Source organism: Marmota marmota, unplaced genomic scaffold, assembly GCF_001458135.2.
Source record: "Marmota marmota marmota unplaced genomic scaffold, marMar, whole genome shotgun sequence".
Classification (NCBI taxonomy): Eukaryota; Metazoa; Chordata; class Mammalia; order Rodentia; family Sciuridae; genus Marmota; species Marmota marmota.
The window spans coordinates 40,914,914-40,933,661 of record NW_026000026.1 but is presented as its reverse complement, the minus strand read 5'-3'; the positions used below and the strand labels follow the sequence as shown (position 1 = coordinate 40,933,661).

Sequence of the window (18,748 nt, the reverse complement as noted above, 5' to 3'; positions counted from 1 at the left end):
TGTTTTTTTTTTTTTTTTTTTTTTGTGGTGTAGATCAAGTCCTAGATGACAGTGCAGTTCTTAGAACAATCTTAAGTTCATGTTCAGAATCCCCAAGCAAAAGGTGGAAGGAGGGCTTTATGACGAAATGAAGAATTAGGCAATCAGAGAATCTAAGTGAGAAACGATCTGTTTTAGACTGAACTACATTTGGCTGAGGAGATGATTCTGGATGCATCCAATATTCACTTAATGCATTCTGTTCACCTGGGTTCTGTTACCAGATGCATTTTGTCTCTGCTATTCCCACAATACTTGCTAGTACAAATTCAAATAAAAATTATTTAATACTTTATCATACCTTCTTTCTCCCTGTCTTCCAGCCCCCTTCTACTTGCCACCTGCTATGGAGAATGATTATCCATGAATTAAAATATAATTGGAGAAAAATTGCCTACTCTGATTTATGGGAAGCAGACACCTTGTTGTGAAGTTGTCAGCTCCAGCAACTCTGCAAAACAAAGCAGAATTAAAGTGATAGTCATGCTGTTTATGCCTTTTTCTGATGTTACTGGTGTAAATATCCTCAGCCTAAACTTAAGCACCATGCAATAAACTAGAAGAACATTGAAAGAAATATGGATAGCATTTGGGTCCTAGCTAAATAGTTGTTTAAATTCAGCTAATAAGCTGCTTGGAAACAAGAGTGGGCTCCTTTCTCAAGATGGGAATGTAGAACTTAGATGCTTCAAGAAATCAGCATATGTTTATTGAGGGTCTATTGTATGCTGACAGTTTAAAGTATTCCCTGTGCCTGGGAAGAGGGACATATGCATGTGAAGCCATTCAAAATAAAAGCAAGATAGCATGTGATTCAAGGCCCAACAGTGGAGTTAGAGGCCTGTTCTCTTGGAAGTCTGGTGGGAAGGGAATGATCCAAGTGGAAGTGCCTAGGAAAGGGTTCTCCTCCCAGTTCCGTGTTCACTTTGGGTAGCCATGCCACGATGAAGTGGGTTTCGTAGAAAGCCAGAGGCTATCTGGTTTCCAGTAGGAATCCTTATTGATATCAACATCACCTACATAATTCCATCATGGAATCTGTATGATAAGCCTAAGTCCCAAGAACCTTTTGTCCTCAATGTTTGTGGAAGCCAGGTAATGTTTTCTATTACAACATCTTCTCTAATTTCAGTCTCGTTCAGCTCATTCTCAATGGTATAGCAATGCCTAGCCTGTGGTAAATTACTGGAAAACCTTGTCAAGAGTAGGGTGCACCATGTGGAGGGGGTTGGAAGAGTTATAGAGAGCCTTAAGTAAAAGGGGCTCTAAATCCTGTGGTCTGGTGCCTTTTTCTCCATGGTTGAGGACATAAAGATGTTCCAAGTCTATAATAATGTCTTTCTTGGAAAACAAAAAGAAGACACTTAACCCTGGATACCCACCCCTTGTGGACCCAAAATCAGTTTCCTCAGTTCTGCTGGAGAATTGCCTCCAAGATTCACAAGTGAAGTAAGTCCTATGCTGGACCCATACAGGAGAGGTAGACTGGAGAGAAGATATTCTGGGTGAGGAAAATTGCATGAATATCTCAGATGAATGCTGGGAAAGACTTGTTGAGGTTAGGAGAAGTTAAAAAGAATCCATGGGGTGATGCATTAGCTGAGGGAAACTCTGAAGGCTAAGCACTGATATTTGTAGTTTGCTTTGATAAGTGAACAGAGCTACTTTAGGGAAAATGTGCCTTTGCATTTGGGCAGTGTGAATTAGAAGTAGAAGTGAAAGTGCAGCTAAGGCTCCTCGGGCATGTACATGATATTGTGTATGTGAACTATTTTTATAAGTTCTGGTTAGATTATTTTTAAAGCATGCTCAGAATCTGTGATAATGATTAAAATACATCGTCCAAAACACAACAGAATTATTTTCTGTCTACTCAGGTGCATTTGTAACTAATTTCTTCACGTTATTTTTAGTTGTGGTAGAATGCATTCAATATCAAGGTTACCCTTGTAACCATTTTTAAGTGTATAGTACTGCAGTGTTATGTACATTGACATTACTGTGCAACCAGTGACTAGGACAGTTCTTATCTTGCAAATGGAACTCTGTGCCAGTTAAATTAAAACTTTCATTCCCTCCTAATGCAGCTGCTGATAGCCATTTTTCTACCTTTTGTCTTCATGACTTTGACAATGTTAGGTACTTCATAAGAGTCGAACTATGTGGTATTTGTCCGATCCACATCGACATGTCACAATTTCCTTCTCTTTTATGGCCAAATAATATTCTATTATATGTATGCACATTTTGTTTATCCCTTCATCTTTTGATGGACACAGGTCATATCCTGCTTTGGGCTATTGTAATACTGATGTGAACATGCATGTATAAATATCTACTTGAGTCTTTGTTTTCAGTTCTTTTGAACTTATGCTCAAAAGTGGAATTGTTGGATCATATGATATTTCTCTTTTTAATTTTTCAGGAAACTATCATACTATTTTCTATAGCAGCTGCACCATTTTACATTTTCACTGACAGTGCCTAAGGGTTCCAGTTTTTCCACATCTTTACCAACTATTATAATTTTCTGTTTTTTTTTTTTTTTTTTTTTTTTTAATAAAAAGCCACCCTAATAGATCTGTGTTGGTATCTTATTGTGGTTTTTCTTCAATCTTTTTTTTTTCCTTTTATTTTCTGAAGAATGTCCAATTTTGAAATAGTGTTTAGAAATTTAGAAAGACTATCTCAAAATCCAGTTCCTCCACTAAGTAGAGTAAATATCTTATGAATGTAAATCTAATATGGATGGATTTTTGGATTATTTCAGCCATTCCATTTGCATATTTAAAACCCAGTCAATGGGAGGTTTCCAGGATGTGTTTATAGACAAGGGACAGCACGAGCAACTTTGCATGGAAAGAGTTTTTCTGATGGGTGAGTGATAAGGCCACTGGAGGAGCACCATCAAGTATGCTGGAGGTGAGGGCTTGAACTGAGGCAGCAAAGAACAGAACCTAGGATAAGGGTAGGCTGTAGGGAAAGCAGTCATGGGTCCTGGATGATTTGTTGAGTATGGCACATAATGAAACAAAAGATCATTGACTTCCAGTTTTGGCCTTAAATAATTGATTGGATGGTACATGCTATTTAGCTGAAAAACAAATATGAAAAAGTAGGAACAGGTTATGAGGAGGCATGAAAGATAATGAGAATAGGTTGGGGTTGTGGCTTAGTGGTAGAGCACTGGCCTAGAACGTGCAAGGCCCAGGGTTCGATCCTCAGCACCACAAAAAAATAAATAAATAAAGGTATTTTTAAAAAAAGGTAATGAGAACAACCTTGAAGAACTGGGCCCTTGAACTTCCTCCTGTAAGTGCCAATGCATTTGAATATTCTGTTAGCAATCAGGCACTCTGTGGGAAAAGGTCTCTGTGTGGCCCCTCAGAAACATTCTTCCTTGGCTTGCAGGATGAATGCAGTTTGAGTACCGTAGATGGTCATTGCCCTACCACTTTTACCTCAGTCATGCTGCTGGTGTTGAAGGACCTGTCATTTGTCCAACCTTGTGCTGGGGCTTTACTGAAGAAGATAGACTTAGTCACCTTCGAGCATAATTCAGTATGGAGGAAAGACCCATGTAAGTAAATTCTGTCAGAAATCAGGACAGCAATGACAATGTCTTTGCACATGCCAAACTTTAATTACTCTGGGGGTCTTTGAAGTAGAAGAAGCTGTTCAGTTCAACCTGCTCCATTAAGCTCTGCTTCTCTCTACGCTGGTTCACCTCAGAGGGCACCAGGTCTTCACACAGTCCTCCACATTTCACTTTCTTAAATCACCAGTGACAAGCCTTGGTGATAAATGCAGGGTTTGGAGTCTCTTCTATTTTGTATTTTATTTAGAGACAGGGTCTCACTGAGTTGCTTAGTGTCTCGCTTTTGCTGAGGCTGCCATTAAACTCGAGATCCTCCTGCCTCAGCTTCCTGAGCTGCTGGAATTACAGGTATGCATTACCACACCCAGCTCTACAACCAGTTTTAACAAACAGGAATTCAAGGAATTGATGGGGCACCTCTTGTTATAACAGTCTTGGTTCAAGGCTGCTTTTAAGATTCCCTCCTTCAGCCACCATTTGACCCAGCTATTCCCCTTCTTGGTCTATTCCCTAAAGACCTAGAAAGAGCATGCTACAGGGACACTGCTACATCGANAGGGTTCAAAATGAGCAATTAGGGTTGATACAGTGGAGGGGTAGAGAGAGAGAGGAGGGGAGGGGAGTGGAGAGGTGGGGAGAGGGGAGGGTGGAGGATGGGAAAGACAGCGGAGCACAACAGACACTAGTATGGCAATATGTAAATCAATGGATATGTAACTGATGTGATTCTGCAATCTGTGTATGGGGTGAAGGTGGGAGTTCATAACCCACTTGATTCAAAGTGTGGAATATGATATGTCAAGAAATTTGTAATGTTTTGAACAACCCACAATAAAAAATTAAAAAAAAAAAAAAAAGATTCCCTCCTTCACTCAAACTAGCCTCTGGTCTTTACTTAATTATTACATAGAAAAAAGTTGATGCTTTTTGAATGTTAGCTCTCCCTTATCCCTCTAAACCCCAACATTCGGACATACACCCCCCTCCACTTCCCTCTCCTCGTCCTTGGTGTTAAGCCCTCCTGCCTACTTTTTTCTAAAGATGCTAGGTCTCTTCTTGAGTTTTCACAGGTCTCTTCTTTCCCCAGGTTTCTGAGCACCAGCCTTCTTTTCTATCATTTGAGAGCAGTCATTACTCACTTCATCCCTTGGGAATTCTTTTTTTTCTTTTTTTGCCAAATTGACTCCACAAGGGGACTATCTTTCTAGCTCTTTTCCTTTTGCTGTCCTTACTTCCGTCCTGAGCAGATCTATGGGACCTTTTCACGCTTGATAATTTTACTGCTCATTGCTGTGGAAGAACATGTAGGATAATTTGTTGTTGTTGTTAAATGATCCATATGGACCATTCCTGAGGAGTAGTGGCACATATTCCAGGGTTCTATCTGTCTTTGATCTCTCAGTGATTTCTGGCTTCTCTGGAAGGCTCATGGACTGCCTCTGGAATTTTCTTCCAACTTGAACCTAAAGGTGGAGCTCATTATGCCTCCTTAGCCCTTCATTCTGACTCCTTTCTCTTCCCAGCATCTGGCCTAGCCCTTAGTCTCTACAAGGTGAAAAGTCCCAGTGTCATCATCTTTCATTTTGTTCTCCAACATGGTCTTCTGTCACTTTCTACCTTGAACTTGCTCCTTTGGTTTAAATGAGTAAAAGACCTTTTGCATCTCTCTCCAGGATTCTGTGTCTGTAAACCCATCTACAAAACCCTTACATCCTCTTTCTTCGGCTAGTTTTCATCATTTAAGTTGAATATAGGAATTGCATCCTCAGGAAGCTTTCTGTGCTGCATACTCAGTTTGAGCTAAATGCTTCCTCTTTATTCTTTAGTGGGCATCTGTACATACCTATGTTGGTCAGATTTTCGTCACTATGACCAAAATACCTGATGACAACAAGTTGGAAGTAGAAATGTTTATTCTGGGCTTATGATTTTAGAGGTTCAGTCCATGAGCGATTGGTTATATTACTCTGGGCCCAAGAGTAATATATATGGTGTAGTATATGGCTGAAGGAACAGTGGAAGAAAGCTTCTCAGCTCATGGCAGCCAGGAAGCAGAGAAAGAGAAATGGGCCACATGGAAGATGCACCCTTCCAGGGCATACCCCATTTTTCCACCTATTTCAACCACATTCTGTCTCCCTAGAGTTACCACCCAGTAAGTCCATTCACACTGAGGGAGACTGATAAGGTTACCTCTCTCACAATCTAGTGATTTCATGTCAAAATATTCCTGCATTGCTTTGGAGCTTTGGGGGGACACCTCATATCTAAACAAGAACAATGCTTTATAACTCTTTCCAAATTCATTTAATGCATACTTGTGCATTTAATTGTTGTAGGTTTCTTGAACGTGGGAACAGCACCTTATTACATCTTTTAATTGTGCACAAAGAGAGATTCTCATTTAGTGGGCACTTACATATTCCTTCTGCTGTAGGTTTTGGCCAGCAGATGACCCCTCAGTCCAAAGGATGTGTCTGCTTATTAGTCTCCAAGTGCCTCATACTTCAGATTGGTCATGTATTCCCCCATCTTTATGAGTACTTCCTATATGTTTGGTGGCTATCTTGATGATTACAGATCAACATATCTCTTGGTTTCTTTGCTGTTTTGTAGGCCCAAGTATTTATTTTTTTACAATGAAATAAAAAAATATTGGATTCTTTCCAGAGCAAAGCTCTCCAAAAGTATTATAGCTGGTTTGCAAATTATTATATCCAGTAAAATTCAACTTTTCTTCAAAGCAACATTTTTTCTTTGTTCAGCAGGAAACCTATTAATTTTCCAAGTTACCCATGTCTTAAAAAATATATACTCTGAAACAGTAAGATTTGAAGGTTTTAAAAGTAAAGTCCTTGCTACCCAAGAATATTTTATCCTTCCAGCTGGGCATATAAAGTTGGGCATATCGTTTCTAACATAGTTTTGGAACTTACTGCTAGCCTGTATCTCAAGCTGCCTGGAAACCAATTTGTACACACACATGCGTGGTACTTAGTGCCAGAGAATCTTTGGATGGGGCAAAGCAGCCTGGTGGCTTCCTTTGGGAGTTAGCTCCACTTTGGAGAAGTGCCAAGCCAGGGTCTTTGCCAGCAAATAATTTCCCTGCAGGGGAAACATTCTTTCTCAGCTGGCACAGCATCTTTAAGAAGAAACCAAGCTGACTGCTCGGGCCTCCTCTGCCTTGCTCTGAGACTGCAAACAGGCAGCTAATTTGGCAGGGTGTGGAAGCTTTCACAGCTTCTTGAAAGTGCCTGAAGCAAAATTAGATACATTCCAAGTTCATTTCAGTCTTGAAAATAAAAGATATTTTACTGGCACATTAGCCTCCTCTAAGCAATAACCAGTAGTGAGCCCATTTAAATGGATAAATTTGAATAATTAAATTCTGAAGAGAAGAAACACCTAGGTCTCAAGCCTTGTTAGATGAAAAAAAATATATCAGAAGTCAGAGTCAGACCTATATTTGGTAAGCTGTCTAGGGAGCTTTGTCCAAAGAGTGTCACTGCCTGAGGTCAGGTTTGGATGGCACCAGGACCAACACTGACCTTGGCAACCATGGAAGGACCTCAGTTTTGAAGATGGTCTGTAGTCACCAGTGGTCAGAGGAAGAGGATGGATGAGGGATTATTAACTTTAATGTGTCCATCATGAGCAAATTAGAAATCACAAGAAAGCAAAAAGAAATTACTGCAGAGTTATGATAGTGCTGTATTTTCTAACCTATACCCCTGGCTATTCCACTATTTATTTATAGATATTTATAAATATTTAGATAGATGCAGTTGTGTTTATATGCTATGTAAATATGAATATTTGCATTTTACCCTTTTTACCAAGATGTGTTTATACTGGACTTCTAAGAATTTTTGGCCTTTAATATTTATTTTTCTTTCATAACTATTTTTTTCTTTTTCAATTTATTTCTTACATACATGACAATAGTGGAGCGCATTACATTCATAATTATCCGTAACTCTGTATATAAAGTATGTTCACACCAAATTATGCCATTATACATGAGCTCTCTTATTTTTTTGCATATAATTCTTAATACACCTTTATATCACCATTTATCATATCTCTGTTTGTATATAAGGTATATTGACACCAAATTCACATCTTCATACAAGTATTTTGTATAATGATGACCCTCTCCTTCCACCATCCTAGCTATTTCCCTTCTCCCTCCCTTTCCCTCCGACCCCTATTTCCTATCTAGAGGTAATTTTCCTCCCATTCTCTCCCTCCCTACCCCACTTTGAGTCACCTCCCTTATATCAGAGAAAACATTTGGCATTTGTTTTTTGGGGATTGGCTAACTTTACTTAGCATAATTTGCTCTAATGCCATCCATTTCCCTGCAAATGCCATGATCTTATTCTTTTTTGGTGATAAGTAATATTCCATTGTGTATAAATGCCACATTTTTTTTTATCCATTCATCCACTGAAGGACATCTAGGTTGGCTCCATAGTTTAGCTGTTGTGAATTGTGCTGCTATAAACATTGATGTGGCTGTGTCCCTGTAGTATGCTGTTTTTAGATCCTTTGGGTATAGTCTGAGAAGAGGAATAGCTGGATCAAATGGTGGTTCCATTCCCAGCTTTCCAAGGAATTGCCATACTGCTTTCCAAATTGGCTGCACTGATTTGCAGTCCCACCAGCAGTGTATAGTGTACCTTTTTCCCCACATGGTCGCCAACACTTGTTGTTTGTCTTCATAATGGCTGCCATTCTTAGTGGGGTGAGATGGTATCTTAGAGTAGTTTTGATTTGCATTTCTCTGATTGCTAGAGATAATAAGCATTTTTTTCTGTATATTTGTTGATTGATTGCATATCTTCTTCTGAGAAGTGTCTGTTCAGGTTTTTGGCCCATTTATTGATGGGATTATTTAGTTTTTTGGTGCTTAACTTGTTGAGCTCCTTATATACCCTAGAGATTAAAGCTCTATCTGATGTGTGAGGGGTAAAAATTTGTTCCCAGGATGTAGGCTCCCTGTTCACCTCACAGATTATTTCTTTTGCTGAGAAAAAAACTTTTTAGTTTGAATCCATCTCATTTGTTGATTCTTGATTTTAATTCTTATGCTATAGGGTGCTATAGGCGTCTTATTAAGGAAGTTGGGGCCTAGCCCCACATGGTGAATATTAGGGCCTACTTTTTCTTCTATATCATTTTATCATAACTGTCTATATCAATTCAACATCCTTAGGATGTTCCACTGTGTGGCTATTTCATATCTTACTGAACTTTGCTTCTTTTGGTAGGCATTTTGTCTTCTAATTTTCTGCTATCATAGGCTATTGGGATGAAGAAATTTGTAAAGAAGAATGGAAGTGGAATTTCTAGGTCAGAAATGTATATGGTTTTAATGTTCTTGATGCATATTATTGTACATGGTACTTGAACACATCCCCATTGATGCTATATGTGATGCCCCCCTGCCCCCCTCAACACACAAAATGTTGCAAAGTTCTAAGCTCATTCCCAAGAAATAGAATTGAGGGTTCCTGCAGCAGTGGTTCTCTTCAGAAACATTCCCTGGGCATGATTCTTCTGTGCTGGGTTACCTGATGTTGCAGAATGCTGTATAAGCTTGGAACCAACATTCCTGCTGCTTCCTGTTCAAGAACTGAAGCAGAGTCCTGGAATGTAAAGCTAGAAGGAACCTGATTCTGAACCAATTGTTCTAGGATTCAGATTCAAAAAGCCCAAGGCACCAAGATGGTACTAAGAGTTTCTCACCAGCTGGCCATACTCATTAAAAAAAAAAAAAAAAAAAAGTTTAATTTTCCCTCCCATCTCTCACTCTATCCTTGTTTCTTCCTTATCACCTCCCTGCCCATTTTCCTTTTCTTCTTCCTGTTCTCCCTCCTTTCATTAATCTGAGAGGACAAATGCATCACATTAGGGAGAAAATAAGAAGACATCAATAACAGGGTTGCATCCTTCATTGTTTTGAGCTTTGGCTTCATGGTGGATGACTGTAAGTTTCTAGAAAACAGACAAAAGAATCTAGTTTGTTGTTTGCTGAGTGCCCAGCATCCTACCTGGAACTTAATAGAAATCCAATGTGAACTAAGAGGTATTTCTTTTTCCCCTTCACAGCAATATGAGAGAAATTTCAGAAACAGAATTTGATCATAGCTGGAAATATTCTTGACAAACTTTTTGCTTTCAAATGGTCCCTCCTGCATGTTTTGGGATGAAAGATAACATTCTCTTGTAAGCTCAGTATACCCTGCTACCCACACTTCTCTCTTGCTTTCTACTACTTTGTAAATTGTTTTATCTTTTTTCTTTTTCCTCACTGGCCTTAAGCATGGAAGTTTTATACATGTTGTTGGCAATATTTATGTTAGCTGGTAATTGGTGGTTAGCCTGAGTTTTAGCTGATATGTATTTACTATGTTTGTCTCTGTTGGTTTATTTTATTGGGCCTTACAATTTTTTTTTATGTTTCAGTTGCTGAAATGCTGGTTTCTTCTCCAGTTTTTGGTCTCAGTTGTCTCATATTTTATGGACCATTTACTAACTTTACAATTGCTATAGATTGTCTTAAATGGCTTGTTAAGATACAGTCTCAGGGAACTTGTGGTGAAAGCAACTGAAAGAAGTGGGTTTCTTCTTCCATTAACTGAAATTAGTGTTAATTACTGACTTGGCTGTTTTTTGTTGTTGTTGTTTTTCTTCCTTGTCCTGAGTATTACTCCACTGTGAGCCACTTTAAATGATTAGCACCATGTGCTTTCTATTTCCAAAGTAGGCGAAAAGATGAGCTGTTCAATTCAAAGAACACTTTTATCTTTATTTGGTTACTTATGATTGCCTTTTCTGAGGAGTGGGCTGCATTTGTGCTTCATTCATTTTATAATCGAACTGTCTAAAGTCAGTTTTGAAGGTCACCTGAGCAAATGGGACTTTTCTTAGTGAAATGGATGGTTGCTGTGGGCAAGGATGGAAGACAGTGAATTCCCTATTAGTCCTATATGACAGCATGGTTATTCTTTGAAGTAACAGATTAACTTGATTACATGTCACCAACTCTCTGATCCTTGTTAACTCATTTGATTAGAGCCTGTTGCTGCTGATTCTGTCAAGGGCTCCATTGTACACATTCATTCCTGTTCCAAGGTCTTTGCATATGCCTTTTCCTCCTTTCGGAACACTTGTTCAGGTATCTATGAGCCTTTCACAGGGCGTACTCCAACATTAGTTTCTAAGGTCTGAGTTTAAATGTCACTTCCTCAAAAAGGATTTACCAACCCCAATCCAAAATTCATCTTGACTCTTCACTCATACCATTCTTCATCTTTCCTTGTTACCACTTAAAACAGTTGGTAATTGTGTCTGTTGGTACAACTATGTGTCTGTTCCTGATCTATGCATGTAATGATAGGTGAAAAGGTTTGATTTTTCTCTTCCAAGTAGGTGTTTGAGGAGTAATTCTTTCCTGAACATGTGTATGGGTCAATTATTCCCCGATGAGACATGTCCAGCCCCATCCTTCTATCAGAGACCATAATTCCAACCTTGAATAACAATTTCCCAACTCAGTGACCTCAAATGTTTGGTCACTATCAGCAACCCCTATATCTTATGACCTATGAAGGTTAATTGTCATCATTGTTTGAAATAAATAGAAATGTGCTGTAGTTTATTAGAAGCAAAACAGATGTGAAGTACTTACTACAATCAGAGTAAATTTTAAAAATGCAAGTGATTTTTTCTCATTATAAAAGGAAATGCTATTACCAAAAAAGTAAAACACTCAGAAATGAATAAATAATCACAAATGTTTATAATTCTTCCACCAAGAAATAATCATTGGTTTGCATTGGTAATATTTGCCTATATATTTTAAAATAATTTTTAGTTGCTGATAGATCTTGTTTTGTTTAATACGTGGTGCTGAGAATCGAACCCAGTACTTCACAAATACCAGGCATGTGCGCTACCACTGAAGCCCAGCCCCAGCCCCTATTTGCTTATATTTTAAAGTATGTCCATTTAATTATACATCACACATCATATAGAGTATTTAAAAATTTTTGAGGTCATGTTAGGAATACAAGCCTGTCTTCTGCTTTTTTTTTTTCTGTTAACATATTATCATAAACTTTGTCCCAGGCCACTGGCAATGATTCTTCATTCTGTCTTTATGTCATAATTTATTTAAATTTTGCTTTATTATTAGGAACACATCAAACTATTTCAGCTTTTTTTCCCATCTAAGTTGTTGATAATATTGCTATTAATCCTCTTATATAAATCTCCTACTTTCATATTTTGTCAGCTAAATCCACACCCAGAATTCTTTATTTGATGGCAGTTGTTGCTTAAATCAAAGCATGGGGGAGGACTGAAGGCAGAAATGTCAGGGAGACAATAAGGGAAGAAAGGCATGAGCCATTGAGTTGAAGACCTTAGGGCTGAGGGTAAAGGCATGGCCACAGGGATCTGGGAATGGGAATACACACACAGAGCAGAGAACACTTCCAGTCTGCTGTCAGCCCTGTGGGAGAGACAGAGGCCCACCTTTCTAGCAGTGTCTGGTTAGGTGTGTTGGCATGTTGTCTTTCTTGGTGCAGTGTCAAAGGCGTACAAATATGTAAAGCAGACTTATAAAGCTTCTGTGATATATTGTCACCACAGAAGAACTGTGGCATATCTGAAGTCTTTTTACATTTTCAGACTTCTTTCCTCTCTTTTTTTCTGACGCCTATGAATGTGCACTGCTTTTTCTTTCTTAAACTAACCTCTTTCTTAAACTAACCAAACTTTTATCAGAGTGGTTGGCTGTGTCCATCTCCATGAGACTCTGTCAATAAATCTTGGTATATCTATATTATAGAATTTTATGATATTAAACTATGTCATACAGTAATAGTTAATGATATGGGAATTTGTCCCAGGCATGTATTAGGAGGAAATGATGACTAAGTAAATTTTATTGTAGGCTTTTGGCTGTGTGTGGATATATATGGCTGTCAAGGCTTAAGGCTGATACCAAGATGGAACAATCCTGGTATAGGACTGTTTTAATTACCTGTTTTTTCTAAATTTGCTGCAGTGAATTGTTTTCATCATGAGGGGATGAGGAGTGTTACAATTTGTTATTTCTCAAGGCAAAAGGAGGCCTGCCTTGGCTGGTACCATCTCCTCCTCTCAGGTCTTCTGTGACTCCTTATGATTGGGTTTCTGGCTCTGAAGTTCATAACGCTGACTTTAGAGCTCTATCTATGGCAGACATTGGTAGAACACCTACTCTGTGCCTTGCAGACAGCCCTCAGCATACATAGTCACCCAAGGTATGGAAGGGGCTCTGTCCTCAAGGAGCCCTGGTGGAGGAGAAGACAGCTCCCACCTTCTGTGACCTGTAAGGCCCTAGCTCCATCTTGAGCTCAGTTGTTTTCCTATATCCCCCCTCTGCTATTTTTCACTGCTTTCACTGTATTTGTGCTACTGGGATCCGAGTGAGCCTCATATATCTTCTTCTGGTTTTTGCCTGATTCCCCTCTCATGGTGGCTACAGATGCATCCTAATGACCCTTCTTTGTGCATCTCTCTCCTCATGTTCTCTTTTCCCCATACCCTCTTTTCTAGCTTTATATTTTCATAGCACCTATGACATAATATATTCATTATTTGTTACTTAACTGTCCCTCAACCAAATAAAAGTTTTATGAGTGCAAAGAATTAGTTTCTTTTATTGAATTCACAGTTCCTAGAACAGTGCCTGGAATGGCATATTGAACAAGTGAATTAATGGGTGAATTAATGGACACTCAGCAGTTCCTGAGTGTCCTTCCCAGAGCCGTGACAGAGGTCTGCACAGGGCAGTAGAAGGGAAGCTTGCCCCTGAGATTTAGCTTGAACTTAGCTTGAACATTCTGCTTAGAGTCCAAATTCCCAGTTGCATTACTCATTACTTCCTTTGTTTAATCTCAGAAGTAGACAAATGAGGTTTTATACTGTTTCCTTCATTGTATCTCTCATTTGTCTTCCTTTATTTTTCTTCTATACTTTTGCTCCCAATTCAGTGTACAGTGCCCATTATAATTCTGTCCATTTTTTAAGGCCCACATCAGCTAACACCTCCTCTACGAGGCCTCCTCTCATCCTAAAGCTGTAACCCATCCTCCATTGAAAGTTGTGCCTTTTAGGAACATCACCTTTTGTGATTCATGTATGTCATGTTTTCTTTCACTTATAGTTACTCTCATAAGAGTGTCCAAAGGCACTTTTTTCCATTTTGTGTTCTCCCCAGAGTCCTGCTTTGTATCTAGTAGGAGTTTGATAAAGGTTTGTTGGACACACAAAATACGTGGCTGGATGAAATATCAGGAATATTGTCTATGGCACATTCTTCTGGTCCATCCAGTAGAATCATATATTTTAGAAAGATGAATTATTTTTAATATATGGAAGGCTCTTTCTGGGATAGAAAATACTATGGTTTGGTAGAGGAGGTGAGAAAGAATTCTAGGATAGATGTTAAAGTGGAGGTGGAGATGAGCTTTTCTACTCTTAGTTCTTCTAACAAGAAAGTTACCTTAGACTTCTCTCTGATATTACGTGGGGCTCAGTCTCCTGGCCTGGAAAATAGGAGGGAGCGGGTAGAAGACAGGGATGTGTACTGAGCTGAGTGTGTGATCTCGAGTTCCCATCCAGTTCAAAGTGCCTGTGATATTAGGGCTTTATTGGAAATATCTCTGAATGTCCGTTCTGATTGTTTTATTAGAGCAAGATACCACTATTATAAGAAATAGGCTGAAAACAGACTCAATGAAAATGCTTATGGTATCAAATTTTACTGGTTTGTTTTTTTTTTTTTTTAGCAATCATTGTTTCTTTGGGTACTTTTCATTTGAAATACAAAACACTTAAGACTAGCTCTTTGGCAAGTGTTAGTACTTTCTAGAGTAGGAAATTGAAAAGTCATTAGAAAACTATTCCCAGAGTACCTTTGATATTTATGTTATAAACTATCAATTTTTAGCTAAGAAGGATTTAATTTCACAATCTTCTATATTAAGTTACATTTTGAAAACTCTTCCTCTCCCCCTACATCTTGATTCGCATTCTCTGATTTGTAGTTGTCAGCAGTTTCCTGTTGTATGTCCTGACATGTGACATGGAAAATAACCTGGCAGTGAAAGGGTGATTTAGAGTGAGTGGTATAGAAATTGTAGTCATCTTTGCAAAGCAGCTATTCTTAGCTTGCTAGTGAAAGTTAACATAAGAGCTGATACCCAGAGGAAGGACTGTAAAGCCTTTCCATAAAGAATCAACAACTGAATGAATGGCCAGGTGCTTTCTTTGATCAGTTTCCCTAAGCTTACCCTGATGAGTATCTGCCTTGTTATTTAGCTTTTAGATCATTTATAGAATGTCAGGTTCTCAAGGTCAGACTGGATAGTACCAGCACAAACACCAGCACTGAAATCCAAACTTTTTTCTTTAATCTTTAAGATGTCTCAGTCTTCCTTGGGATTTTCCCAATTGTAAGATGATTTGAGACTGATTGAAAGTTTCTGAGGAGTTATAGGGTGTTGAGAAGGTCAGTGATCTTGGCCTAAACTATTGTAGAATCCACTGTGTTAAGAACCTAGACCCAGTGAAGGATCAGGGAAAGATAAACCATCTTCCATTGCATTCTAGACTTTTTCCTAATTCCTCATCAGAACCTGAACTGAGGAGTCCCACCAAGCATTCCATGCTGGAGGCCCATAGTTCTTTCAGAGAAAGCATGTGTGTGGTCAGAAACAGCTACATAATGAAAACATGGAGCCTCTGGCTCCACCGTTACTAAGAATTACAAGATGGCAGCAGCAGAGAATCAAGTGTAGGGGACCCATATAGCTCAGTCACAAACTGCACATGTTGTATACCCATGAAATCTATCCTGCATTGACTGTAACCTAAAAGTCCCTAATGAAAATCCAAGTCTATCCACTGACCAAGAATTTTTCCTTACCTGATAAATATCTGCTGAGAAAATAGAGTAAAACGTTCATGCAGGGGACTTTACCACTATGACTGCTTCAGCTCTTCTCTGTTGCCAGCTGAGATCTCCCTTCCAGGCCTGATGTGCTGGAGCTCAGCTCCATTACTTTCCCTAACCATCCTCAATGAAGTGCTGGCTGGACTTGGGGAGTCACCTTTCTATTTTTAGAAAGTGAAATGGTATCAGAGGCACTAAATTAACCACCATCAGGACACCACAAGGTTGCAAATATTTATGTTTTTAGTTCATTTACATTTCTCTTTCCTTCCTTCCTTCCTAATCACAGTCTCACTTTCAGTGTAATGGTGTGAGCTGAGAAATTCCTCCCCCCCCCCCTTGTTTTTTCTATTGCCGATGATAACAGAAATGTAAATTGCAAGATGTGCAGTTACACCTAAAAATGCTAGATGTCTTTTAATGAAAAGAAGAGAGTATTTCTGATAAAAATAGGTTGTATGCTGAGCTTTTTTGTTGGACCTAACACAATATGTGCACTTCGGTCATTTTAAAATGCTTGAAACAGCTACAAAAATTATATCTTTTTGTTGTTTTCCTTTTAATTATACCATTTTGGAAATTAGCATTTGGGACCATGTTAATTCCAGAAAAGATAGTGAATTATACTTATTTTTAAAGAAGTCACATTTGAATACAATTATAGTTTATATACTTTTTCGATACTGACACTTTTACATTTTACAATCTACTGTGGTATGCTGTTTGAAATAATTTAATGGGTTATTTTAAAGTATAATTAGTAAATATGTAATACTTACATTATATCTGCCACAGCTCATATCCCCTCATATTTAAAATATAACCCCTAACTTTATAATTATGACTTTCTCCTCATACTGTTTGTGAACTTGTTTTAAGTTAAGACTAAGTATCTTTTAATTGTTATTCTCTTTTTCAGGAAATGTTACTCATTGTTTACCAAAGGCATACTGCTTTCAGTTGAAAACAACCAAATTCTTCCCTATTCAGAAACAGGTCTCAGAAATGAAGTCATACTTCTTCATTAAGAATTAAAATGGGAATTTCTATCTGATTTCTGAACTCTGGATCTTGCATTTCAATAGATTTTACCCTTCATGAGGGGCCATAAGCTGTGGCCTCAAGCATCTGAGGTTGGCAGTTGCCTTGAATCCAAGACTCTATCACCCTTTCTATTCCCAGTCAAGTGTTATGAAATGAAAGTGTTCTTTAAGGAAAGCCAGTGACTTCATCAACCAGAGACTCTAAGGTCCTCCTCCCAGGTGCTCCCAGCTGCTTCCTCTGCCCTGTGGAGCATTTCTCATCTGTGTGGCATCTGCCTGTCCCACTCTTTGCTCCTCCTTACACCTGTCATCTGCTCCCCTTCCAGATACTTCCTTCAAAGTCTTTCACTATCTTTCTATGTCCTGCTGTTATCTTGGATGATTGTGTATGGATTACCCATCCTGCAACATTTTTCTTAGATAGTAATTATTCTGGATATGTCTTTGATTTCCTACTCTTTCCTTTAAGTCTTGTCCTCATTTAATATTTCCTGATTAATATCAAATCAAGTTCTTCTGCCAACAATTGGGCCATCCTCTTCCCAATAGCTCAGATGGTCCTTCTGTTCTATACTTTCCTGGGTCCCACTTCTGGGACCATTGAACTTTCTCCCCCCATATCTCAAAGCTTGACTGATGCCCATCCAGCCCTGTTTTCCTTCATTTTTTTATATCAGTTCCCTTACCTACTGCCCTATCACCTATTATAAATAGTGTCCTTGACCCTTACACCTCTAACTCCACCACTATGTCTCTTCACTTTTAGGACCTTGTTTCTAACTGCACAGAGAATACAGACTTCCTAAGAGAACAACACCCTCAAATCCCATTTCTGCTTTACATTTATCTTGCATCCCTCCCTTCCTGTCCCAGTGGCAGAACACCCCCTTTTCCTTCTCATGGTAACTTTCTTACCTGTACTGTGAATCCTATGGGATTAATAGTTAATATTTTTTAACATCTTAGTGTTTATGTGTTTCTTCCTTGGATCCTCCCTCTTAGTCCATCTGTAGGTGAGGAAACAAGTTTAGAAAGGTTGAGAGATTTTTTCCCACGGTCACATATGAGCCAAGATTTTATCTGAACCAAAGTAATTCCAAATCCCTTGCCCATAGTCATTATTATTCTTATTTTGGAAACCTCTGACCATCAGATATTTTCTGCTTCCTCCCAGTTTTTTCCACCCATTCTCTGACTCTTCCCCTCCCTCCTCCCCACCCTCCTTATGGCTTGTTTATTCCAGGATCAGACAGATACAAGTTTCTTTCATCTGTTAAAATGAACATCCATCTTCCTAAAATTACTACATCCCTTTTACAAGCAAAATCACTGAGAAAACTCTCTACCGCATATATACTCACAGCCTCCATATTCTTCTACCTCATTTCTCAGCCCACTTCAGTCTGCCCTAAACCTGACAAAGGTTGCTTCAAGATTACCAGTGACCTCCATGTTGCTAAGTTCAAGGGGTGCTCCTTGGGTTCTTTTGTACTTGACATTCCTGAACATTTAATACCACTGATTCCTTTTCTTTTTGGAAGTACCCTCTTCCGTGTGTTCTCAAGGACCTCCTCTTTCCTGATGTCTGTGTGTGTCTGACTGCTTATCTCTAGCCTCATTTGAGGACCCAGCCTTCTCTGCCCATCACTACTGTATGTGTGTGTATGTGTGTGTGTATAAGTGGTCTTTCTGACATTGCACTAAGCCTCTTTATTCTCATTCTGCTGTGTGTTCTGGGTAACCTCACTCCCTCTTGTGGCTTCAGTTGCTAGCCCACTCTGGCAAATTCAAAGTCTTTATCCCCATCCTTAATAAGGGCCTGAGGAGCTGTCTTTGTTAGTCTTCCATTGCCTACTGGACATCTCCATTTGGATGACCCTTAGGAATTGTTGAATTGAACATATGTGAAACTGCGCTTATCTTCCAGAAGGCAGAGTAGGGTCATTGTGGGAATTAAGTCTTAAGTACTCAGAGCAGTGCTAACTGTGGAGGGAATTGGTTGGTAGCTTCAATGGGCATTAACAACTGTCCTGGGTTCATCTACCCTAAGTACTA

At 38.9% G+C, this 18,748-nt stretch overlaps 1 protein-coding gene across 7 annotated transcripts in view; it reads left to right on the top strand.

Annotated features, from left to right (window-relative positions):
* The window catches only part of Kif16b (kinesin family member 16B), a 302,607-nt gene that overhangs the window by 163,021 nt on the left and 120,838 nt on the right, over positions 1-18,748 (top strand). The window contains exon 1 of one of the 7 annotated variants that reach the window (XM_048811333.1): positions 3,485-3,619. The exons of the other annotated variants lie outside the window; for them this stretch is intronic. Coding sequence (XP_048667290.1) covers positions 3,603-3,619 — 17 coding nt within the window. The 5' untranslated portion in view covers positions 3,485-3,602. Of the gene's footprint in view, positions 1-3,484; positions 3,620-18,748 lie in introns of those variants that run through there. 7 annotated transcript variants of the gene reach the window in all.